The 27,278-nt window shown below is 40.4% G+C and overlaps 1 protein-coding gene across 1 annotated transcript in view; it reads left to right on the top strand.

Annotated features, from left to right (window-relative positions):
* Positions 1–1,086: 1,086 nt before the first annotated feature.
* LOC140735500 (actin-related protein 2/3 complex subunit 1A-B) overlaps positions 1,087–27,278 on the top strand; it is a 49,455-nt gene continuing 23,263 nt past the window's right edge. Inside the window, exons 1-4 of the mRNA XM_073060661.1 lie at positions 1,087–1,234; positions 7,868–7,966; positions 14,364–14,468; positions 26,550–26,772. Of these exons, the coding sequence (XP_072916762.1) occupies positions 7,903–7,966; positions 14,364–14,468; positions 26,550–26,772 (392 nt within the window). The 5' untranslated portion in view covers positions 1,087–1,234; positions 7,868–7,902. The remainder of the gene's footprint in view (positions 1,235–7,867; positions 7,967–14,363; positions 14,469–26,549; positions 26,773–27,278) is intronic.

Raw genomic sequence — 27,278 nt, 5'->3', positions numbered from 1 at the left:
TTCGATTTTGTCCCCCTTTTACATTGTAACTCATCCCGTTGCATGCAATTTTGCCCTATCATCAGCCTGTCCTTGCTAGCAGTTTCACCACAAGCTGCCTCTATTTGTAAACCAACTGCCCCATCCTCAGCCCTAGCATTTCATTCCCACCCCCTACCAAATTAGCTTAAACCCCACCCCCTACCAAATTAGCTTAAACCCCACCCCCTAAACAGCTCTAGCAAACCTGTCTGCAAGGAATTGGTCTCCCTCGGGATCAGATGTATCCTGTCCCTTTTGTATGGGTCACACCTACTCCAGAAAATATCCCAATGATCCAGAAATCTGAACTCCTGCACCAGTTCCTTAGCCACACATTTATCTTCCAAATGCTCTTACCCTCACTGGGATGTGGCACACACAGCAAGCTAGAAATTACTACCCTGGAAGTCCTGCTTTTCAGCTTTCTACCTAGCTCCCTAAAAAACCTCTCTTCAGGACCTCCTGGTCTAGATCTAGGAACATCTGCTTTCATCATCCCTTCACCCACACATACATGTTACATATCCTTCTACTCCCTAGTCACTAATTTATGGCACCAGAAGTGATCCAGAGATGACAACGTTTGACATTCTGCTCTTTAAACAGTTACAGTATATCACTCCTTCTGCTTATTGCTACCGATATGTAAATTATCTGTTAACTCTGATGAATGGCAGCAGAATGAGAGAAATTGCTGGGCACGTGAAAGGGAGTAAATTATAGGGAAATATATGAAGAAATGGGAATATTCCGACAACAGGCATAAATAGGCCACAATTTTGGGATTATTCTGGTGTTTTGGACTACTATGTGTATGGTTTAATCTATAAGCTTCATGCCAACAAGGAAACTCATTGTACCCTAGTATATAAACGAATCTGAGGCTTCCTACATCATAATATGACATGCCGCCTCACCTATTGAGAAACGCCAATATTTCTTGGCTAATTTTAGATTTCCACCAGCTGCAGAATTGTTGGTCTGTACTATTTGAGGCCCACTGAGCTAAAGCACAGCGTTTGAGGCAAGCGCACCTTAGCAAATGTTTGCGAGCGCAGCACCGGACTTTGCGTCCGACGCGTGCGCGCCCACGTGCTCAGAACCCGCGCACGGGCGTGTTCACGGTGCCGCTCCCGGATCCTGACAGCCCGTCTGCGCCTGGTGACCGAATTCGTGTCGACTGACCAGAGTCCGCGAATTCAATCCCCGACAGGTAGGAGCTGGGCGGGGGTATGCGGCCGAGGGGGGAGGGGGGAGGGGGAGTGTGAGGACGGTGAGGCAATGTTGTGGGGCGCTCCCAAAAGGGAAAAGGAACTGCTGAGGCCTAGGCTTGGAAGCAAGCCGGCAACCGGCGGAAGGGAAAAGAGAGGAGAAGGGGAAAGAAGAAGGGAGAGAAAGAGGAGGAGGGTGATTGTGCGACAGGCCCAGTGTGAGGCAGGGCCCTGTCCATCAGTCACACATCGTGGGAACTGGCGAGAAATTGACCGCTAAGACCCAGAAAGGATAAAGATTGGACACTGGTGACCTGCCCCCGGGATTGGGGCTGCCCTAGGTTTACGGTGCTTCAGGGGTTGTCCCAAGCTTGCAGACAGAACAAGTGCATAAAACACAGTAGGCAAGACGGTTCAGGTCATAGAGTTGTTGCTTCGCTGGGGTAACGAGGCGATCGTAACGCTCATGTATTCCACTGGATTTTTCCCCCTTGAATTTTGGCCAAAACTGCAGTTTCCCATGGTTATATAGTTTATGGTTTAATCATTAGGATAAACGAAACGTAATGCTATGTTACCTGTGGCTTTTTTTTTATTTTGCCGCTTTAACAATTATAGTCGAAACTTGGTTTTTTACTTTATTGGGAGGGGATGGAAGTTCTGGATGTTGAATTTTCAGGCACTGAAAATCAAAATAATGCTTGATATCTGAAATAAAAACAAACGTTATTAAGAATTTTACAACAGTTCAGGCAATATCCGTGGAAGATGAAATAGTTTAATGTCTTTGGGTTGCAGACCCTTTTCAGACTTGTTATGTAGGAAAGGGTATGGTCAAATTGATGGCATTCCACAGAATGCCATCGTTTGTCTTTTATTTGTTTATTCATGGGATGCTGGTTTTCTTGACAAAACTAGTATTTATTGTCTATATCCAATTAATGCCCACCTTGAGTGCCTTGCTAAAAACATTCTGGTTAGGAATTAACTACATTGTGTGCCTTACGGTATGGGGGATAGATATCAATGAACCTGGTGTCTACCCATGATATTCTGATCATGTTATTGCCACTGTAATTGATACAATCATTGTTTTCAAAATGTTTTAATGTAAAAAAAAATGTGAGGGCTTGAACTGATTTTCCTTCAGTGGTCCATGCCCCTTGAAACTTGTCAAGGAAATAATTCAGTAATTTTGTTCAGTAAATAGTATATAAAGTTATGGAAATAATTTATTTGAATATTTTTTATCTAGGATGTATATTCTCCAATTTATTCACATTTGATGTGAGCTTTTGCCACAGGGATTCAGTGGAGCACAGTAGACATGTGAAATGTTCTCACGTGTATTCTTTTCCAGATATGGGTCAGGTCCAGATAGAGAATAATGAGCTTTATACCAGGAGAGAGAATCAGTCATTAGGATAACTGATAATTCTGTCACAATAACTCTAGTTTTAATATTGGAAGGTCTTTAATTCAGTCAATACATAGGTGATATAAGTACAATTTAAATAGGTTATTTGCCAAAAGGAAATTACTGTTGTTTGTATAGTATGTTCCACAGTATTTTCAGTTACTGTTACTTAGGCAAGCCAAACAACCAAAAGTTAGGTTCAATAAAGAGTTGAAAGGTAAATGATCAGCTTTATTAATGCAGCTTGAGAAGCCTTGTTGGTTAGGAACAAGATTTTCTGGTTCTCCTTGAAATAGTCCATTACATTCAGCTGGAGAAATACAGGGTCTCAATTTTACTGAAACTGAAAGGCAGCCATACAAAGAATGTAGCATATCTAGGCTAAGGTGTGTTCGGATCCCTAGGGTGGTATTTGAATATGTAGCCACTGGGTCAGAGAAATGTCAGTGAGCAAACATTGAAAGATAATTTTTAAGTCTTCTGCAATATTTTTGTGGTACCTGAAAACGTGTACGTGTGTGTGTGTGTGTGTGTGTGTGTGTGTGTGTGTGTGTGTGTGTGTGTGTGTGTGTGTGTGTGTGTGTGTGTGTGTGTGTGTGTGTGTGTGTGTGTGTGTGTGTGTGTGTGTGTGTGTGTGTGTGTGTGTGTGTGTGTGTGTGTGTGTGTGTGTGTGTGTATATGTACACATATATAAATAAAGGTGAATATTGATTTTTAAAGAGTGCTGTTTTATTTCCGTATACATTTGCAGTTAGATACCATTTTGTTTTAGAAGGTTGTACAGTTGTTTGTTCTGTGTTTGAAGTTAAATTGTTACAACCTCTTTGCTTCATGGTGCTGTGATGTGACTCATTAGGTTGAAGTACAAATAGGGTGGGGGAACAATGAGATATAAGAGAAGGAATGTAAAGTGTTCTCGATAAAGATGATAAAAACATTATATAAAATAAACTTACTGCCAAAAAATATTTTATGAGAAAATTACTTGAAAATCACATTTGAGTTTTTGTAGTTTTTATGAATCCTGCATGTAGTATTCATTTGGAGTATTACAAGGACAATATATATTTAAACCAATAGTTCAATGAAGTACTGAGTGGCCTTTTTAACAAAAGTGCTATCTATCATGTATGGTTAACCCAAGAGCCAAACTTGTTTGTTTTTATTGGGGGGGGTGGAAGAAAACATTAAAAATTCCTGTTGCTTTTCAAACAAGGCGGAAACTTCATCAATATGCCATAAATGATTAACAACTCATTTTTTATTGTTGTTTGTATGACCTTGGAACTAACAAGCAGGATTCTGCATTTGCCGACTGAACCCAAAAGATTTAAAGAGCAGTAAATGATGTGATTTATTCCAGTTATTGCATTGCATCCCACTACTTTTTTTTCTACATATTGCACAAGATCATATGGATACTCATTGAACAACTATTATTGTAAAATTGAAACTGTTTTTAAAAAAAAAAGCTGCAAAAGAGCGAACCTGAAATGAATGCTAATTATTTCCAGTATCTTCTGCATGTCAGGCAGCATCCTTGAAGTGAAAAGCACAGATATTTCAGGTCAATTATCTTTTCATCACAGGGAGCAAAACCTAGAGATAAAACACTTTTGCGAGATGAAGAGAAAAATGAAATAGAGTGGCGACTGAGCGAGTGACTCTCTGAGAAAGGATAATGAAATAGGAGATGAGTGAGCAAGATAGGTAGCAGTCCTGATGAAGAGGTTTGGCCTGAATCATTAACTGTTTATTTCCCTCTATAGATGCTCCTGACCTGCTGAGTTCCTCTAGCATTTTGACTGTGTTGCTAACGACATCAGAAGTATATTTGGCCTATGAAAATTGCCAACATTTAGTCCATTAATGCTTTCTGGTACTCAGTTTTGTAGCTTCTCAAAACTTCCAACTGAAAACTATCACAGATGAAAAGAAGCAGAATGCACACAAAGTAAATTTATTACAGCAGTTTTTATATCCTGTCGACTGCCCATTCTAGACAGCATCAGCATTATAACAATTGCTGACTGTAATTCAACTATAGATGGTACCATAGCTTCATTATCTAAGTGGCAAAGCATTGATGCTGTTTAGTCTTTTACAGCAAAGCCGTTACCTGTGTTCTACTGCAAACCAAGTCTCCTTGAAAGTGAAATATTGATTTTAAGGAATGCATTACAGGCAGTTAAAATCAGAGGATTAGAAAATCATAGGGTACATTAGTATTTCTCATACAATGTATTTTTATGAAGTATTTAGCAATGCCTCCTATAAAATGCCGTACAAAAAAGTAGTGACCTGGTAGAGTTTCTGTATATAAGATAAGGGGCATTGATAGGGTGAAGGTGCATAGCCTTTTTTTCCAGGGAGGGACTGCTAAAACAGGAAAGCACTGTTTTAAGTTGAGACAAAAGATTTAAAAGACATCAGGGAAGTTTCCTCATGCAAAGGGTGGTGCATTTTTTTGTGGGAATGAGTTGGAATAGGGGTTGTGATAGACACATTAGTAGTATTTAAAAGCCATCTAGATAGGTATGTGGATAGAAGGTTGAGAGATTTAGAGGGCTGTGGGCAAATGAGACTAGCTTGCTGGACAACATAGTTGGCTGGTTGAGTTGAGTGGAATGGCTGTTTCTGTGCTGTATGATTCTTGACTCCAAAGCAGCTGCATAAGCCTTGCCTTTTCATTGCTATATTTTCATAAATCTATGCATTTGCTCTTTATCTCCATATTATTAACATAATATTCGTGATCTGAACCTTTTTTTAATCAGCTGGATATTTTGATTGAATTTTATCATGTAGTTGAATGGCATCTCAGACTGCACTTTGAAACTTTTTGAAAATATGCTTATGAGCAACTGTAAAGCCATTCATTCTACTGTACTTAACACTTTGACTTGTACAGATAATTGGCTGAATCATACTCTTTAACCTTTATTCGCTGAATATATTTTTAACCTTGCTGCCACAGTGCAAACATGGCCAAATGTTTAGTTCAAATTAGTAACTTATGACAATTCACGGCAGTTTAGTTGATAGTGTAGGACTATTACAGTGCCAGTCACCTAGGTTCAATTCTGCATTGTTGGTAAGAAGTCTGTATGTTCTCCCCGTGACTACATGGGTTTCCCCGGGTGCTTCGGTTTCATCCCACACCAAAGACCTATAAATTAGTAGGTTAATTGATCACATGGGAGATGCGGGCTCATTGAGCCTAAAGGGCCTTATTGTTATGCTCTATCTCTAAGTAAGTAAACTCAGTTATACTATAGTAGATTTTTCTTGAAACATTGAGTTGTTCTCTCACAGGAACTGGTGATGAGGTACAAATAATGTCTGTCTTTGCTGAAAATTCACTCCTGAGATGTGGACTATGGTTCATTCTATTTTTAGGGTCTCCTAGATCTTTATTGTTGGGGATGGTGTTACACAATGGAAGCAGTAACTTTCTTAGCTTCCAAATGTGTGCACATGCTGTAACTCCTTGTCTGAATTTGGAGTAGAAATGGTGGAGGTTGAACAATTTCCCATTCATCTTCTATATGAGGCCTATTGCAGTGAAAAGCTTGTTGGTGGTGAAATGCAATATTGCAACAAGACAGACTGAGAATGATGACACAGCTACTCTGCACTGAGATTGGGACTTTGTTGAAACCAGAAGTTTGAATCATGGTTGTATGCCTTTATGTGTTAGATTTATGTTTGAAATGGTCTCAAACCTGACACAAAGCTTATGGTCTACTTGACAGCATTGATCACTGCTCTCCTGTACATTTCAGAAAGTCTCAAATGCAACCAATAATGTTCCTTCATAATCCTGTAACTCCAGCACAGGATGTAATTGACACACTCTCTCAAGCCAGTGGCCCCAGCAATGAGGCTGTAATGCAGTTAGCTATCTCCATTTGGTGTTCACATTGTTTGCATGCAGGATAGAGAACTTCCTAAGAGAAACTTTGCTCCAACTGAATATACCAACAGATTACTAAAAAGGCAAGAGGATAATGTTTCAAATATTTCACCCAATGGAGTCCTTGATGCAGGGTTGATCAAAATGGGGAAGGTGCATGAAATATATTAACAAAACCTGACTTTCTTGTGGAGTATTATGAAACCCATCATCACTAATGGAAGGAATGCACCATCTTCCATCTCACTCCATCAAGCATCTCCCAGTCTTCCAATACAGATTCCAAAGCGGCCTGTTAGGCACCATGAAGTGGAAGCAAAAATCCTCAACCCAGGAAGTCGGCCTACTTTTTTTCTGACATGAAAAATCAGTTCCAATACTTGGTGCATCGTTTACTGAGAGTTGGCAGAGACAGAGTAGATCAGTTTAAGAGAGAGCAGGGATACATTTTGATGAAGACAATGGATATGGATTGCTTATAGAAGTTTTAATCTTGAGACAATCTTAATGGATTACATTGATCTTTAGCAACTTGTTTATATAGTATTGGACCTAGTTGATTAAGCATGTGTGGATGTTCAAAATAAGAACCATAATTCTATTCTGTATTTCTTTTAGATCTTTAAGTGGTAAAGGTGCTTGTGGATGGTTGCTCTGGAATGGTTAAATTACTGATTTCTGAGGACTTGCCCGTTAAAAGCAGTGACCAAAACTCAGGTTGCATCTGCCTTTTCTCCAGTGATATGATCCTAAACTTGCACCATATATCTTAGGCTAGCATTTCTAAAAACATGCCTCTTGCTCATTCCTGTTTATTCAGCAACATAATCGGAGGGAACAGAGTAGAACAACTGTCTCATATTTCTGCCTGGGAATGCATTGTCTCTGACAATAATAGAGCATCACATATTATTTTAATTAGAAAATTTTAAAATGTGGTCAATTGATAGTAGATTGTTCCTGGAGTATTTCAGGGGGGAAAAAAACGTGCTTATAGTTCTAAAGTAAATTATCCTTTTCTACGCAAGGAAGTGTGGTTCTCTCCCCCCCCCCCCCCCCCAAATACTCCAGGGCTAAAGTAATTATTTGGAATGGAATGTTTGATAACAGTTATTCACTTCGGTTTTTAAAGAAATCCCTGCTTAGTTGATGTGGTTTAGCTGTTGTTGCTGTGAAGAATTGGGTGGTTCCTTTCTATAAGTAATTTGGAAAGGATTGCTGAAAATAATTGTGATTTAAATTCATTTTAGATTAAGTGTTCAAAATACTGAAATGTTATTTCATTCTTTATAATACCTTAAGGTTCAGTCAAGGCCGTAAGAAGATTTTAAAGTAGAATGTCTCGCCATCAATTCTTGTTTGAACCAATCACATGTCATGCTTGGAATCAAGATCGGACACGTAAGTCATATTTTGTGACGTCCATCCAAATGATTAAGAATGGTCAGTGCCTTATGGAAAAATAGATGGCCTGTTTGTTTACGTTGTTATGTATCCCGTAACTGGATCACTTACCAGCAAAGATAGAGAGGTCCGTTGAAGTCTGATGGCACTATTTTTTCTAAGTTTTTATTTATAAAGGGGCACAAAAATAAGGTTAATACAAACATTCAGATAACATACGTTGTCAATACTCAATCTAAAGCGCAGGTATAGTAATAATCACTAAGAAATAAGCTCTATCGTTGTCTAGGGGTAATATATATTGTCCGATGTAAATATAAAAGTCTCTCGAGGTCACTGCAGTTCCACCAGCTGCCGTCTTTTGGTTGTCGCGGTGGTGCACTTTGTTGGAGAGAGAGAGATAGGTATAGAATGGAACAGTTACCCGGCGGGTTTTTCCAACCTTTATGAGTTCGATCCGTTGGAGTCTCGTTGGGGGATGGCCGTTCACTTGTGGCCTCTCCTGTAGCTAAAGCTGTTCTTCCGTGGTGAGGTCGCCAATCCCAGGCAAGGAAAAGACGCACACGAACTCCCCCCCCCCCCCCCCACACCGGCTGTCGCTATTAAACGCTGTCACAGGATTTCTAGTGTGTCTTCTGGTGCGTCTGGGGGGGGGGGGGGCGTCTTTACAACCCCTCTTTTATCTGAACTCACGGGGTCTCAGATGTCAATCAGGTTGGGATTATGCAATCTCTCTCCGTCTCTCCACCCACGTTGCCCTGAGGGTAAACACGTAGTACAGTTCCCAATTCACAAAGGTGTCTCCACGAGACAATGACCACAGTCGCCAGCTTTTGCCTCGCCGTGAAACGAGGGACACAACACGTATCTTTCTCTTCTCTTGGGTCATTGACCCCCCCTTCACAAGGGCTCTTGCGATTCTCACAAAGGAGGGGGCTGGGATCATAACAACGTCAATAGTATATTTTTATTGGTGTAGTTTGTTTCTAGAGTATGATGTCTGTGCTGACTTTATGTTTTCTTTGTTAATTTCAGATTCTGGTAAAAAGGTAATTCAAAAATGTTGCCTTTGTGATAGAATATAATGTAGCTAGTTAGATCCAAAACTAGCATATCTGGTAAAATATCAATTCACATCCTTGTGAACCAAACCCTAGTAAGATAACTGCATTCAAAATAATCTGCACAGTTGATAAATTATTTGAGACTATTCAAGAGTCCTGGTGGTACTTTTAAAAAGGCTCAATTTAATATGTATGAAAAGTACTTCACACACCTTTATTTGTTTGGGAGTGGCTGATGGGCTGATGACTGGTTAGTCACATGTTAAGAATATTTTTACTGCTCAGGAATGTGGTAGTTGCCCCGAGAAAACTTTGTAGTTGCATTTGTATGAGACAGTACATTTCAAAGTACAGTATACCCTTATAATTAAGGTTGTACACAGATAATTTAATTTACAAGATAAAAAATGCTGTAACACTCCTATTACAGCATTTTTCCCCAAGGTATCTGTACAGTAGATACTTCTATTAAAAGGAATGACTACTATGTAAGCATATCAGTTAACCTGAAATATCACAAGCAAGGTTGATATAGCTGAAGTATGAAAATTATCAACATAGAAAAAATAAGAATATAGTTTAGGCATTTAATAACTGTTGTACATTAGCCTTTTCTGAACAGAAAGTGTCAAAACAGGTGAATCGTGGTGGCTGAGAGCAAAATGGGTGGTATTGTTATGAATAAAAGTTCTTTTTCTTTATAAACGATAATTTGTTATTCAGGAAAACAAAGCTGGCCCTGATGGAATCCATCTTTGTATTTCAGGAGTAATATTGCTAATTTTAAATCAGATATCATAGTTTCACGGAGTGTTGTCAGAGTACAGAAAGCAACTGATGAAGATATTTTTTTTAACAGGTTAGTTAGCATTATATCTGTAATGTAGGTAATTAGGCAGTAGATTTTTTGGGAATTAACATTTAGACAAGGTGAAAATAAGCTGAATTAGTCAGCAGGACTTTCAGAAGAGACAATTATGAATACAGTTGTCCCTCCTTATCCGCAGGTTCCGCATACGCGGATTCGACCAACTGTGGATCGGGAAAACCCGGAAGTTCTCTCTCCAGCACTTGTTGTTTGAGCATGTACAGACTTTTTTTCCTTGTCATTATTCCCTAAACAGTACAGTATAACAACTATTTATATAGCATTTACATTGTATTAGATACTATAAGTAATCTAGAGATGATTTAAAGTATACGGGTGGATGTGCATAGGTTACCGTGGATCGGGATCGAGAACAAACGGAAGTTCTCTTACTAAGTAAGTTGGAACAGGTACATCCGGTATTATTTAGCATCAGTCAAACGTTTGTCTTAGTATATAGTATATATTTTACCTTTCTATGCATATGAAACACTGAAGAAACGTATGTATTTCAATAATTAAATGACTACATTGCTTAGTAATAATTGTAGCTAACATTGGGGCAGGGCCTTCACATGCTCCATTATTCTCGCTTTATCCTTTAAAATTGTTCCGATCGTTGACCAAGTGTAGCCTAACGCTTTTCCAATGACATTTCACCTCTTTCCGATCGCTTTATTATTTCCATTTTATTTTCAATCGTGATCGTTTTCCATCAGTGGAACAGAAACACTGCGGATTCAGAGCTCCGCTGAGTCCCAAAGTCCACTGCACTGAGACAGGTTAAATAAGGGACTCAAGCATCTCCATTTTTTGGTATCTGCGGAGGGGGGGTCCCGGAACCAATCCCTGCGGATAAGGAGGGCTGACTGTACATAAAATGAAACCATTTACACTACTTTAATGAATTTAGAAGAAACTGTCCGAGAAGTCATATTAAATGTAGACTTAAATGATGTTTTTATGCAGATTTGAAAGACACTATAATCTACATTCCCGTGTTAGTATTTGCAGAAACAGTGAACATTAGGTGGAATAATTTGAAAAAGGATAAGAGGATTAAAAGGATAAAGGGTAATTAAACCATTTTTCTTCTGCGAAGATGGACACAGTGTTGGAGACAAATGAGCCATTTCTTTTCATAAACCTCTATGGATTAAAAATGGAGAAAAAGTTATTCAGTGGCAAGTAGATTCTGAAAGGTTTGAGAGCTTATGAAGTGCAGAATTCCATATTTAACAATAGGTGAAGGCGTTGAGTTTCTCAGTTCTTCGTTTCTGGAGTCACGTGGACACAGATGACTTTTGTCGTTCCTGTTTTTGAAATCACTTGTTATTTCGTGGTCCTCAAATATCACTCAATAACTGTCTTTAACAGAGTTCTCTTATTTTAGTTGGTGCTTTTGATCAAAAATGGGATTGCCATTTAAGACCCTATGTGACCTTTTAAACTTGTAAATTGTGATAAAGATGGTGGTTACTTTCCATCCTGATCCATCATCCCTCTCCCTGGCAATTGTGAGGCTGAATCATAGCCCCTATGTAACATTGCTGTCATATTGGACCATAGGCTCTGACCATATACTCTGTGTTATTGAAATATCCAAGTGTATTTCTACTAGCTATTTTGATTAATAAAATTGCACTAAGATATTTTTCAGGAAAGAATTCCTTTTTTAAAAGTAAGGAATTATTATATCAAAAGTTTAGTTGCATCACAGCACGTGAAGGAGGAATAGAGAAACAGAAATGTTTAGATTGTCTTCATTTTTGTGTGTTCAGAATTACCTGGTTGAATAGAATTTTCAGCAGAATAAGATTATTTGGCACATGAGATCTTTACACGTATTTTCTTTTATTTGTCTTTCTTACTGAACTTTTCCTTAAACACATCTATGATGTTTAAGTAATTAGTATGAATGCTTTGGAAAATTGAAGCTGCAAAGGAAAAGTTAGATTAACTACAGAAATAACTGGAAAATTCATCCCAACTTGCTCAAATAATTTGACAGCTACTTAATAACTGTAACCCATCTTGAAAAGTCCATACAACAACCTGTATTTATATAATCCCATTATAAAGTAGTAATATGTCACATGGAACATCTAATACCCCCAAAAAATTAACAGATACTCACTTTGTGCGATGTTGGACCAGAAAGTCAAAGCAGCATACACAAAATGCTGGAGGAACTCAGCAGGTCAGGCAGCATCTATGGAAAAGAGTACACAGTCGCCATTTCGGGCCGAGACGCTTCCTCAGAATGGGTTTCTCAAGCGATGGGTTTTGAGACAGAAAAAGAGGTTTATAGAAAGTGAAATCCACATCTTGGAACTTCTTATAATGGAGAACAGATGTCAATGGACCAAATAAAGTTGAGCAAGAGATCAGAAATGCAATACAGTTAATTATAAGTATGGGGGAAACAGGGTAGAGAACAGGAATGGAATTAATTTTATCAATGTACATAGGCTCCCCAAGTTACAGATACCTTGACTGGGAAATCTAATGTCAATTTTGCCATATTTTGAAAGCATTTTTCAAAACAGTAGTGATAATAAGTCTCATGGTATTTATTAATTAATGGATAGTGTATATAGTCCATTAGTTTAATTATGGATAATGTTAGCCTTAATATTCAATGAAGGGGAAGAATTATAGTACATCTGAGAAAGAAAAATACAGATATGGGTAACTATATAAAACAAGTGTTTCTGACTTGCAAAGGAATCAAACGATACTCGGGAACAAAACCTTATAACTTGTGGACTGCATGTATTTCTTAACCAAGGGCCAGTGTATAGAGAAGTGGTTGAATTAAAGTTGGTATTACATAGAATACAAACTTTTTAAGCACAAAGTTGGCAGAGGCCTGAAGATGAGACATGCTTCAGGAACTATCAAGCCTAGAGGAATGAGTGACATTTATAAAGAATTCAACATTTGATGCACTACGATGGGGTGGAGTGAGTGTTGGCATGGAGGTTGAAATAGTTGGTGTAGTGATGTCATGAGTGTAATAAGATACTTTTCATAATCAATAATACAACAGCGTTACATGTGAAGTGTAGTGTAGCCTCTGTTTCTACTGAAATTAATAATAGAATCATTGGATGAACAGTGATATTAGTATTGCTAATAATTAATTGACTGACACACGCTGAATGTTGTTGATAGTAGAACAATTGTTTTTAAAAGTACAGCTGAGTGTCAGAAATGGATCCAGGAATCCTATCAGCCTAAACCTTGCCCTTGGTCTGCATTGATTCAAGTAATAAGTGTCATGCCCTATCAATTTTTGAACTAACTGTGTTGGAGGTACTTATATTCGGGGTGATAGAAATACAGCTATAGAATGTTCTCTCTGCCTGTTTTTAATATGTCATCTACATCAAAAATCATATTCCAGTTAGATCTAGAATATAACTAAAGTGTCCTCTTCTGTAGAAAGTGTAAAATATTCATAATGCCAGTAGTAGCAAAAACACATTACCTAGCCATTTATTTCATTTCCTGTTCATGAAAGCTGACTGCCACATAGCTGTTTCAACCAATTTCATTAGTTCAGGAGGACTTTTGAAATACTTGATTTAAATGTAAGTTTCTTTTCTTTAGCTAGGTCAATTTTTTAAAAAAAAGTCTAAAATTGTGGTGTTCAGATAAAACTATGTGTCAGTTGAAGCGAGATCATTAATGCCCTAAATGTGACTGCTGTACAGCTTTCTCAATCTTACCACCAACCATTAGGAATCTTGGGCATCTGTTTTCTTTTCATGTATTTTAACTGTGAGACAATCCAGTGAATTATGTTACACAAAATTAAGACTAGAATTATCTAAAATGTTACTGGATTCATTTCATGGATTTTCTTTAATTTAAGGCAATTGATTTTACTCAAAATCTGAATAAAATTAAAAGTTAAAGGAAATGATATCCAGTTGTAAGAAATATATACTGTACCTCAGTTTGTGACAAATGGGTTTTGGACACGAGAGAGAGAGATATGGACTGGTGCGTGTTCCCTTGACTTCCTGTTCCTGAAGTCCACAATCAATTCCTTGGTCTTACTGATGTTGAGTGTAAGATGTTGCTGTGGCACCACTCAACTAGCTGATCTATCTAGCTCCTGTACGCCTTGCATGTAAATCTTGCACCTCCCTTCTCCATAGTAGAGAATTTCAGACATTAATACACAAGTAAATATACAATTCTAGTAAGCCACCAGATGTTTATATTGTGCTTTCAACTCTTTGGGTAAGTAAGTTGCCAATGATCATTGTGGTGTAGTGTGAATCAAGCAGTCAGTACAATACAAGGATTTGTTTGGCCAGAGCTTTGCTCAACTGGTAAATTTATCTTTAGAGCACATCAATTTTAGATCTCATCCTTGTATATCTGATATACAAATGTCACTGCTTTGTATATTGTGACTTTTCACGATTTTTTTTTCTGGTTTCTACAGAGATAGCACTTAGTCCCAATAACCACGAGGTTCATATTTATAAGAAAAGTGGAAATCAGTGGGTCAAGAATCATGAACTGAAGGAACATAATGGTCGAATAACAGGTACAAAAACAAGTCTAGTACTATTAAATCTAGATATTTATACTTAAAATTCATTTGGAATTGGTATTTCCAATGTTGATAATAGTTGTTAACTTTTAAGTCAGCTGAGTATGCTACTACATTGCAGGGACATAGTAGAGTAAAACCTGGCTGTTCCATTACTGAATTTAGTCTTCAGCTGCAGTTTGAAGAAGAATATAATGAATTACAAAATTATTTTACTTTCCTTTTTATGTTTATACCAACTTCAAAGGGATTAGAAATGGTGAAAATTCAACAGAAGTGCAGCATATTTTAATGCTAAGGTAAATTATGTTGATTGGTCAAAACTTGTTTTGTGTGTTCACCTGCAACAGAATATTTATTCGGTCATACCATACCTAATTGTTAATAAAATTTACCTTCATGTCAGATGGCAAGATGCTCTTTCAGAGGACATATCTAGTCTAGTTCACAAAGGATATTGTAGCCACATTCCTGGCTGATGTTGCTATACAGTGTTTTTCCTATGAGGCTCAGTCTGGAAAGGGTCCCGACTCTGTGGAGAACATCATGTGTGGTCCCAGTACCAAGAAGGGCCAACCAAAAGTCTTGAATGACTACCGTCCAGTGGCCCTGATCTCTCACATCATGAAGACTCTAGAGAGGCTGGTCCTGGCTCACCTCCATTCCCTGGTCAGATCAGCCCTCAGTCCCCTGCAGTTAGCCTACCAGACACACATTGGAGTTGATGATGCTATCATCTACCTGTTGAACAGAGCCTACACTTGCTTGGATAAGCAGGACAGCACTGTGAGGATCATGTTTTTTTTTTTGCTACTAACTTTCACCCAGCCCTTAAATTCACTTGGTCCATCTCAGACACTTCTCTCCCCTTTCTTGATCTCTCGGTCTCCATCTCCGGAGACAGACTATCCACTGACATCTTCTACAAACCCACTGACTCCCATAACTATCTTGACTATACCTCTTCCCACCCTGCCCAATGCAAAAATGCCATTCCCTATTCCCAGTTCCTCCGTCTCCGCCGCATCTGCTCCCAGGATGAGGCTTTCCATTCCAGGACTTATCAAATGTCCTCTTTCTTTCAGGATCGTGGTTTCCCTTCTGCGGTCATCAATGATGCCCTCACCCGCATCTCCTCCACGACCCGCACTTCAGCCCTTAACCCATCCTCCCGTCACCACAACAGGGACAGGGTTCCCCTTGTCCTCACCTACCACCCCACAAGCCTCCGGATCCAACACATTAACCTCCGCAACTTCCGCCACCTTCAACAGGACCCCACCACCAAGCACATCTTTCCCTCCCACCCCTCTCAGCTTTTCGCAGGGATCGTTCCCTCCGCGACTACCTGGTCCACACGTCCCTCCCCACAGAACTCCCACCCGGCACTTATCCTTGTAAGCGCAAATGCTACACCTGTCCCCACACCTCCCCCCCCCACCATTCCGGGCCCCAGACAGTCCTTCCAGGTGAGGCAACACTTCACCTGCGAGTCTGCTGGAGTCGTCTATTGCATCCGGTGCTCTCGGTGCTGCCTCCTCTACATCGGCAAGACCCAACGCAAATTGGGGGACCACTTCGTCGAGCACCTCCGCTCCGTCCGCCACAACAGACAGGATCTCCCAGTTGTCACCCACTTCAACTCTTGTCTCTCATTCCCATCTAGATATGTCCATACATGGCCTCCTCTACTGCCATGATGAGGCCAAACTCAGGTTGGAGGAGTAACACCTCATCTACCGTCTGGGTAGTCTCCAGCCTGGTGGTATGAACATTGAATTCTCCAATTTCCAGTAACTCCCTCCCCCTCCCCCTATCCCAGGTCCCTCTCTGCCTCTCTCCCCTTTCAACTTTCTGCTTCTTTATCTCTACAGTTCTTTCATACTTATCTCCTCCCCTCCCCCCTTTATCTTTCCTCTGATTGGTTCTCCACCTGGCGCCTCTAGCCCTTCCCCCTCCCCTATCTCTATTACTGGGCTTCGGCCCTCTCTTCTCCCCCCCCCCCCCCCCCCCCATTCCTGATGAAGGGTCTCGGCACGAAAAGTTGGCTACTCTTTTCTCACGGATGCTGCCTGACCTGCTGAGTTCTTCCAGCATCGTGTATGTATGTTTTTTTATTTCTCAAATGTCTTCAATACCATACAGCCCTCATTGCTGGCAGGGAAAGCTCCATTCAATGCAGGTTGCCGTTTCCATTGTATCCTGGATAATGGAATGACTGGCAGGCCACAGTTTGTGCTGCTTCAGAACTTGTGTGTCAGACATGTCTATAAGCAGCACTGGGGCCCCATGGGGACTGTATTGGCTCCCTTCCTGTTTACCCTGTGTACCTCTGACACAACACTAGGGCATGTCATATGCAGAAATTCTGTTATGACTCAGCAATAGTAGGGTGTATAAAGGAAGGGCGGGAGGATGAATACAGGACCCTGGTGGAGGACTTTGTCAAATGGTGCAAGCTGACTCATCTGCAGCTCAGCATCAGTAAGAAAGGAGATGGTGATGGACTTTATTAAGACTAAGCGTGCACTGCTCTCAATTATTGATAGTGAGGACGTGGAGGTGGTGAAGACCTACAAGTACCTGTAAGTGCACCTGGAATACAGACTTGAATGGAGCACCAACACAAGGGCTGTGTACAAGAAGGGCCAGGGTCACCTCTACTTCCTGAGGAGACTGAGGTCCTTTGGAATATGCAGGCCTCTCCTTCATGTGTTCTACCAGTCCGTTGTCGCAAGAACCATCTTGTATGTGGTGGGGTGCTTAGACAGTGGCACCAACACAGGTGATGCCAACAGGCTCAATAAATTGATTAGAAAGGCTGGCTCTGTGATAGGAGTCAAACTGGACGCATTAGAGGCTGTGGTAAAACAAAGGACCCCATGGAAAATCCTGGCAATTCTGGAAAATCCATGTTTCTCACCTTCTGCATGCCACCATGGCTGAACATAGGAGCACTTTCAGTAATAGACTAAGACAACTGCGCTGCTCCAAAGAACGCTATATGAGGTCATTCTTGACCTTGGCCATATGGCTGTATGAGTTAACCTATAGCCAGGGAAGTAATAACCCCCTCCTGTTAGAATGTTTGAGGTAACTTATTTTTGATTCATTCTTACTTCTCTAATATTTTTATATCTGTGCACCTGTAATGATACTGTGACACTGTAATTTCCTTTGGGATCAATAAAGGAATATCATATCTATCTATGAGGCTTGTCTTGCTTCCACTGCATTTCTGAAGAACGGAAGATGCTTGTATTGAATTATTTTAATAAGGCATTGCTATTGAATGCTAGCTTTCATGTTGTCGGGGCAGATTGAAATTTTGCTTAATAGCATGGAGGTTCAAGGCAATTGGGTATTACATTCTGAGTGGCATAAAACATACACATGTGATTCAAACTCATTCCTTTCCCTAACTGCTTCCCAAGTCTCTGTCTACTTTCAATTTCTCACCTTGCTAGTTAGCTCTTTCTTCTCAATTTACTGTTTGAGTTCCTAATCTTCAAATGCAAATTGTTAATCTCTCCAAGAATGAGATCATTCACCAGCTGCAGGGCCCTTCCTGATTACTATTTGCATTCCTTACTCATCGGAGGCTGAGCTAATGCAGGATGCCCTGGTTTCTCCCAAAGAATCAGGAGAATCTCTTGCAATCCCCATGGTTTCCCATAGGTGAATGCAGATTAATTTTGCAAGGATGGTACCCACACATACGCTGTCACTTATTTGAGAACACAAACTCTCATGAATGCTGCTGCTTGTGCCAGTATTTTACCCTGTGAAGTTACTTCCACCCCCTCCCATCCCCATGTGTCTTTCAACAGTAAGCAAAATTTCTGGAAACACCCATCATCCGTATAAGAATAAACAGTTAGCATTTCAGGTTGAAGATCCTTTGTCAGATTGGAAAAGAGGTTTAAAAAAAAAGGTTGGTTTTAAGTTACAAGGAAGTTGGAGGAATAGGTTGGAAAAAGGGAGTATTTTTGATAGATTCATGTTGATGTTGCCATGAAAATGAATAGTTCAGTGTATTAAAGCATTAATGAACTGTGGCGTGCTGCAGATCAAGGTGAGTTTATAGAGTGGGAAAGAAAAACTGAGCCAGTTTTTAAACCTTGTAGCACAGAGGTCCAATTCTGATATATACAGAGAAAGTGAGTTGTCAGGGAATTTGATATATTGCTCAAGAGGAAGATCATGTGCTTTCCAACAAGCTTGCTTTGGACCTCATTATAACAGGGTCTGCACGTTGGTCAAAGGGGAATGGACAATTGTAATAATAGGCAACTGGGCAGTCAGAAATATCCCTGTATACTGAACGCTGTTTATCTGCAAAAGTAGCCACCCAATTTGTCTTTGATTTATAAAATGTGCATGAAACCACACTGTGAACACCGCTGTACAGGAATTTGGGAGAAGTGCAAGTGAATCACTTATTCACTTAGGCTGCGTCCACACTAGACCGGATAAATCTGTAACCGAAGCTTTTTCTCTTCATTTTGACCCTCCGTCGACACTGAAATGGCGCTTTCCAGTGAATAAATCTGAAACGACTAATATCCGGCATAGTGTGTACGGGGTAACCAGCTATTTTTAAAACCGCTGTCATGACTTGCTGGAACAAATGTTGGTGGCAGTGTGGCATTTCATTGTATTCTTGAACGCAACCTCCAACACCACAACAATATCTGACAATAGATGTGTAACAGCCTAATGTAACATTGTATGTAAATACAAGATAACACTGATGAAGACATGTTTTATACATTTAACAAGGTGCTTTATTAATGTATTGCTTGTGCAAACATTCAATAGATGCAATTGGCATTTTTGCCCAGTAACTTGTTTTATTGCACGTTAAATATAGCAAAATAATACACAAATACCTGGCAAAAGTAAAGGCAAACAAATGAGGTAACAGCAAATTTCACTTTTGCCCAGTAACAAGCTTTATTGCATTTAGTTGTAGCTGTCGTCCCTTTCATCGGTGAAGAGACTATGGCTGTAGGAAATGTTTCTGGACAAACATGCACCAAGTCTTTCGTCTGGCAATTTCTTTTTAAGTTTTTCTAGTCTGTAACTGGACAAACGTGCACGAAGTATTGTATCCTGTTTCCTCTTTGCTTGTTTTCTGTGTGTCCTGCGCATGCCCAGTAGGAGGAGATTCGCCCAAATATCTGTTTTAATGTGGACAGAGGTATTATTAAAAACGCCTAGTGTGGATGCCTGTTGTTTTTACGCGAAACCGGCATTTTCAAAATTACCCGGTCTAGTGTGGACGTAGCCTTAGACTGCTTGGTTCTCTGAATGGGAAGAAACAAAAGAAGTGAAAGGACAGGTGTTTCACTTTCTGCATTTAAAACGAAGTGGTTGATGGTGACAGAAGAGTAGCTGAGAGTCTCAAAGACAATAGTCCCTTTGAAATTCTGAAGAGGAATGAGTAGATGGAGCGATGAATAGTGGTGGAATGTTGATGGTACTGGTAAAAATTTCTTTGTTTTTAAATTTCAAAAGGTAGTCCATTGAATCGAAATTGTTGGGGTGGAAGGTGAGGTGCAGAAGAACTGTTTGTGCTCTGCCCAGGAGCGAAAGGGTGCTCCTGTCAGGTGCCACAACTGCATTATGAAATTTTATTAATGGTCCTCAATGTGATCATGGGTTAGGAAGTAGAAAGACATTTTGGTCTCTTGATCCCCTGCCCCTGTGTTTTCTCCCCCCCCCCCCCCCCCCGCTGCTTCAGTCTCAAAATTTCCCCGAATTTGGTCCAATTAAATAATTACAGATGTAGTCAAAAAAGCTGTATGTCTATTGTCATAAAAGATATTCAGACTGTTCATGGAAGCATTCACTACCTCTAGACCTGAGAAGATACTTGCAAATTTTAGGTAACGCAAGTCTAAAAATAGTTGCATCAGTAAAGCATATTCGTGCTGTTCAGGGATCCTGTGAGCAGCTTGGCAACAAAAAAAAGCTTCCTATTCATTTAAGATTTCAGCAGAAATCTTAAAGCTAAGTGCATCAGGGACATGAATTTTTCTGAAGTCAAATTCTTTTGATTAAATTCATTGTATTTGTTTAATAATTTACATGTGGAAGGTTTAGTGTGTTCTCCAGATGTATTTTTAAAACTAAACTAACTTGCAAAACATTGCAAATTTGATTTAATGTAAATGTTTTAAGCTGTCTTGTTTTTTTTCCCCTCTGTTAATATACTTCTGAATCTGAGCTATCTTATAGGTTGTGCATCTGATATTTAATGGCATATTTTTAAATCACACACACAAAATGCTGGTGGAATGCAGCAGGCCAGGCAGCATCTATAGGGAGAAGCACTGTCGATATTTTGGGCCGAGACCCTTCGTCAGGACTAACTGAAAGGAGAGATACTAAGAGATTTGAAAGTAGGTGGGAGGGGGTGAAATGCGAAATGATAGGAGAAGATCAGAGGGGGTGGGATGAAGCTAAGAGCTGGAAAGGTGATTGGCGAAAGTGATACAGAGCTGGAGAAGGGAAAGGATCATGGGATGGGAGGCCTCAGAAGAAAGAAAGGGGGAGGGAGGAGCACCAGAGGGAGATGGAGAACAGGCAGAGTGATGGGCAGAGAGAGAGGAAAAAAAACAAACAACTGAATATGTCAGAGATGGGGTAAGAAGGGGAGGAGGGGCATTAACTGAAGTTAGAGAAGTCAATGTTCATGCCATCAGGTTGGAGGCTATCCAGCTGGTATATAAGGTGTTGTTCCTCCAACCTGAGTGTGGATTCATCTTGACAGTAGAGGAGGCCACGGATAGACATATCAGAATGGGAATGGGACGTGGAATTAAAATGTGTGGCCACTAGGAGATCCTGCTTTCTCTGGCGGACCGAGCGTAGGTGTTCAGCGAAACGGTCTCCCAGTCTGTGTTGGGTCTCACCAATATATAAAAGGCCACACCGGGAGCACCGGACACAGTATACCACACCAGCCGACTCACAGGTGACGTGTCACCTCACCTGGAAGGACTGTCTGGGGCCCTGAATGGTGGTGAGGGAGGAAGTGTAAGGGCAGGTGTAGCATTTGTTCCACTTACAAGGATAAGTGCCAGGAGGGAAATCAGTGGGAAGGGTTGGGGGGGACGAGTGGACAAGGGAGTCGCGTAGTGAGCGATCCCTGCGGAAAGCAGAAAGGGGGGGGGAGGGAAAGATGTGCTTGGTAGTGGGGTCCCATTGGAGGTGGCAGAAGTTACAGAGAATTATACGTTGCACCTGGAGGCTGGTGGGGTGGTAGGTGAGGACAAGGGGAACCCTATCCCGAGTGGGGTGGCGGGATTTTTAAATTTTTAAATTACTAGTTTGGAAGTATTTAGTGTTTGGGTGTTGACTATACAATTTGTCGCTATATACACAAACTATCTTAAACTCAAGAAATATGTAATATAAGACACAAAATATGGGAGCAGGATTTGGCCATTCAGCTACTGAGCAATCTCTGCCATTCTATCATGGCTTTTTTTTAAATAGTTCTTTTACATGTCAACCTCATCCTCCTGCCTTCTTCCATAACGACTGACTTGCCAATCTAGAACCTATCAATTTCTACTTTAAATAAACCCATTGACCTGGCCCCCACAAATTCAGCCAACAAATTCCACAAATTTATCACCCTCTGACTTTGCAAATTCTTCTTCTTTCTCAGTTTTAAAGAGAATAAAAAGGTGTCAAAGGCTGTGCTCTGACATCATAGACTCTACAACTAATGGAAATGTTTTCTCTACGTTCTATTTATCTTGGTCTTTTGGTATTTTGAAGACTTCAAAAAGATTCCACTCGTCCTGAATTCCACTGACTACAGGCCCAAAGGCATTAAATGTGCTGATATGTTAAGCTTTTCATTCCTGTGATCATTCTTGTGAACCTACTCTGGATCCTTTTTGGGACTGTCATACCTTCCTTTTCATATGGAGCCCCAAACATGCGCACAACATTTCAAATGCAATCTGGCCAATACCTTATAAAGCCTCAGAAGTACATCCTTGTATCATAAAAGATCTAGTTCTTGCAAAGTGAGTGGAAACATTGCATTTGCCTTCATTATTACTACTGACTCAACCTGCAAGTTACCCTTAAGGGAATCTTGAACTAGGGTTCCCAAGCCCTTTGCTTATTGATTTCTGAATTCTTTCCCATTTAGAAAATGGTCCACACCTTTATTCTTCCTACCAAAGTGCATAACCCCACACTTCCCTGCCTTATATCCCCCTGCCACTTCTTTGCCCACTCTCAATCTGTCAGTCATTCTGCGGCTTCCTACCTGTGCGATAGTACCTGTCCCTCCATCTGTATCAGTATATTATCTGCAAACTAGGCCACAATGCCATCAGTTCCTTCACCAAGGTCATTAATGTACAAATTGAAAAGTTGCGGCCCCAATTGTAATCCCTGCGGAACTCCACTAGTCATAGCAGCCACCCTGAAAAGGACACCTTTATCCCCAAATTTTTGATTTCTGCCAGTCGATCTTCTATTCATTCTAGTACCTTCTCTTAAACACTATTGGCTCTTAACCTTGCATAGTAGCCTCGCATGTGGCATTTTGTCAGAGGTCTTCTGAAAATCCAAGTAAATAATATTTACCAACTTGCCTTTGTCTGAACTGTTTACCTCCTCAAAGAATTCTAATGGATTTTCCAGGCAAGATCTCCCATTAATGAAACCATGCTGACTTTGCTCTCTTTTATCATGCAGCCAAAAATAAAATGGCGCCAATAAGTGGTGATTCTTTGCATGCAGCTCCAATGGGAATCGTCAAATATTTCTGTTCAGGACTACTACAGCTGAAATCCATAGTCATAGCTGCTTACTTCAGCAAGCAACATCGTTTTAAGACATTTTTTAAAATCTCTCGATACTCAGTTGGCAGATCCCAAACTGCAGATTTGCCAGTGCAGTTCCCCATTAAGAGAATGGAAGTATGAAAGACTAGTCGGACTACAGGTACAATTGAAACACAAAGGCCTTGGAACCCAATTCCCAACTAACCTGCTGGTGAATGTATTGTCTCTGGAAAATAAAATTGAAGACCTTAGAGCAAAATTGTAGTACCAGAGGGACATCATGGACTGCTGTGTACTTCGCTTCTCTGAAGCATGGCTTACTGTTACCATTTCTGACGCAGTGCTGCAGCCTGATGATGTCACCATTCTTCATAAAACAGGACAGCTCAGTCTATTAAAGATAGAGGAGATAGGGTATTCTTTATGATTAACTCATTGTGGTGCACAGATATAGTGGTTCTGTCTCAATCCTGCTCACCCAACCTGGAACATCTAGTGGTTAAATGTCATCCATTTTTTTTCCTGCCATCATCCTGGTGGGGGTGTACATTCCACCTCAAGCCAACATCAGGCAGCCACTGGAGAAGCTGAGCACCATGAACAGCACACCTTGATGTCTTACCTACCATTGCAGGGGATTTCAACCAGGTCAGCTTTGAGGTTTCTGAATAAATATCACCACTATCACCTGTGGAACCAAAGGAGCCAACACACTTGATCCACTGTTACACCGCCATCAAGAATATTTACCATGCCATTCCACCCCCACACTTTGCAAAGTCCTAATACCTGGCTGTACTTCTACTTCTAGAGTAGAGGCGGAGACCAAAGACCTCAGTACAGTTGAAGAACAAGAAGGTGTGGTCAAGGAGGCAGAAGAACACCTACAGGACTGCTTTGAGTTGATGAACTGAACAATATTCAGGGATTCGTCTTGGAATCTGAATGAATACACCACAGTTGTCACCAACTTCGTCAAGACTTGTGTGGATGAGTGTGCCTTCAAGAACATACTGGACATACTCAAACTAAGAGCTGTGGAGGAGCCAGGAAATTCAGAGTCTGCTTAGGGCTAGACTAGAAGTCCAGGTGCGACCTATGGAAGACTAAGAGTGACAAATAACAATTCCGGTTGAAATTAGAGATGGAATCAGATTCACGTTAGCTCTCTCAGGATTTGCAGGCCATTACTTCCTACAAAGCAAAACTAGCATCATGGTGGATGTGATGCTTCGCTCCCAGATGAGCTCAACGCCTTTTTTTTTTGCATACTTTAAAAGGGAGACTAAAACTACACCTGTGCAAAACCCTGCAGCATCTGATGACCATGGGTTTCCTATCTTGGAGGCCGACATCAGAATATCTTTCAAGGGGGTGAATTCTCGCAAGGCATGAGGCACTGATGGTGTATTTGATAGGGCACTGAAAATCTGTGCCAGCTAACTAGCAGGGGTGTTAAGAAACATTTTCAAGCTCTCACTGCTGCTGTAAGAGGTTCCACCTGGTTCAAAAGGATTGCAATCATACCAGTGCCCAAGAAGAGCAGGCTGAGCTGCCTCAATGACAACATTTTGCCCAGTTACGTTCATATCTACTGTGATGAAGTGCTTTGAGAGGTTGGTAATGGCCAGAATCAACTCCTGCGTAAGCAAAGTCCTAAACCCACTGTAATTTGCCTATAGCCACAATACGTTTATACTAGATGCAATCTCACTGGCTCTCCATTTGGCCTTGGATCACTTGGATAATAGCAATACCTGCCCCAGGCTTCCGTTTATTTAGATTACAGCTCAGTGATCAATGCAATCATAACCTCAGTTCTAATCAACAAGCTCCAAATCTTGGGTCTCTGGAACTGGATCCTTAATTTCCTCACCAGGAGACCAGTCAGTACGGATCAGAAATAACATCTGCTTGCTGACAATCAACACTGGTGCACCTCAAGGATGCCCATTGCTATGCTACCTGTGACTGTGTGGCTAGGCACAGCTCAAAAGGCATCTATAAATGTGCCGATGACACAACTATTGGAGGAATTTCAGATGGTGTAGAGGATTGCGCTAGATTGCCTGGTTCAGTGGTGTTGCAATAACAACCTTGCTCTCAACATCATTAAAACCAAGGAATTGATTGTGGACTTTCTCATCAAGGGATTAGCAGTGGAATGGGTGAGCAGTTTCAAGTTCCTGGGTCTCAATTTCTGAAGGTCTATCCTGGGCTCCTTTGTACTATGGTGAGCATTCTAACTGGTTGCGTCACTGTCTCGTACGTAGGGGCAGAAAAAGTTGCATTAAGTTGTAAACTCAGCCTTTCATCGTAGGCACTAGCCTCCCCAGCATTGAAGACACCTTCAAAAGGCAGCATCCATCATTAAAGATACCCATCACCTACGATATGCCCTCTTCTCGCTATTACCTTCAAGAAGTTGTTATGGGGCCTGAAGGTGTACACTTAACATTTTGGGAACATCTTTTTCCTCTCCGCCATCAGGATTCTGAATGGACAATGAACCCAAGACACTACCTCACTTTTTTTTTGCTCTCTTTTTTTTGCATTACTTATTTAATTTTTTATTTATAATCATAATTTACCGATAACCTGTAACATTTTCATGTATTGCAATGTACTACTGTAACAAAAAAAATTTACGTGTCAGTGATTTTAAACCTGATTCTGATTTTGAAAAACAAACACAAGTGTTTAATTCTGAATGTTATGATTTAAGTTTTGTCAAAGACCAGAAAATAAGGTTAGTTCTGAAATGCCAGACTTTTCCTGTGGGATTTCCTTGTCATAAAAGTTCAGTCATCTGTGTCACTTAATCATTAGACAGAACTATATTTTATAAATATTTGAGGCAAAATATCACAAACTTATTGTAACTCTCACTTTCTTAGAAATGTTATTGGTATATCTTCGATTGAATTTTGAGTGTTATATTAGTACTTGAGCTAATATACTGTTTTTTAAAAAGCAGACTTTAACTTTTGGTAACTTCCAGCAACCTCTGATACTTTTAAGTTAGGCTTGGACAGATGTGACCAGCATGGTAGCTGTATATATTTACCTAGATTAGGTTAGAAGAAAGATCAAAACTTGTGGATTTCTTTTTGTAAAATTCTTATTTTCTTCGGGCAATTTGAAAACCATGAAAATAAATATACCAGTATGGTTCGGCATAGATAATTTACTCCAGATTGCTGGATGTTGTGCTCTTTAATAAATTCATACTAAATGTTTGCTACTATTTGTGCAGGCATTGATTGGGCTCCCCAGAGTGATCGCATTGTAACCTGTGGTGCTGACCGTAATGCCTACGTATGGAGCCAGAAAGATGGTGTTTGGAAACCAACATTGGTCATCCTAAGAATTAACCGTGCTGCTACATTTGTGAAGTGGTCTCCTCAGGAAAATAAATTTGCTGTAGGTAGTGGTGCTCGGCTGATCTCAGTATGCTACTTTGAAGGAGAAAATGATTGGTAAGTGAACACTTGGTGAAAATCAACACACAGTAAAGACAGCAGATGCTGGATGGAAAAGCATGCGAACATACTGCAGGAACACAGCAAATCAGGCAGCATCTATGGAGGGAAATGAATGATTGACATTTCAGGCTGAGACCCTTTCCCTGTCATGCCTCCTCTATCTTTTGTTACATCCCCCCCTTCACACCTCTGACTCCCCCTCTTTGTGCTTTGAATATTTCTCTCACCCCACTCTCTCTGACCCATCCAGCCCTTTATGCTCCCCTGGGGTTTTCACTATCCTTCCCCTGCCCCACACCAGAGGCAAAATCAGCAGGAGCTTTAACTTAATATCCCCCTGCACCCACACCTCAAAAAGTTCCATTGCTGGGGTCGTGATGCTGAGCCGTTGTAATAATATGATAAAATGTGAATTCTGTTCTTCTACAGTTTGAGAGAGTAGATGAAGTCAGATGTATCAGTATTACAGTGGAGTAAAGGGAATTACAAAGGTATGAGGA

The sequence above is a fragment of the Hemitrygon akajei genome, chromosome 11, assembly GCF_048418815.1.
Source record: "Hemitrygon akajei chromosome 11, sHemAka1.3, whole genome shotgun sequence".
Taxonomy (NCBI): domain Eukaryota; kingdom Metazoa; phylum Chordata; class Chondrichthyes; order Myliobatiformes; family Dasyatidae; genus Hemitrygon; species Hemitrygon akajei.
Note: the sequence above shows the minus strand (reverse complement) of the source record. Positions and strands in the feature narration are given on the sequence as shown.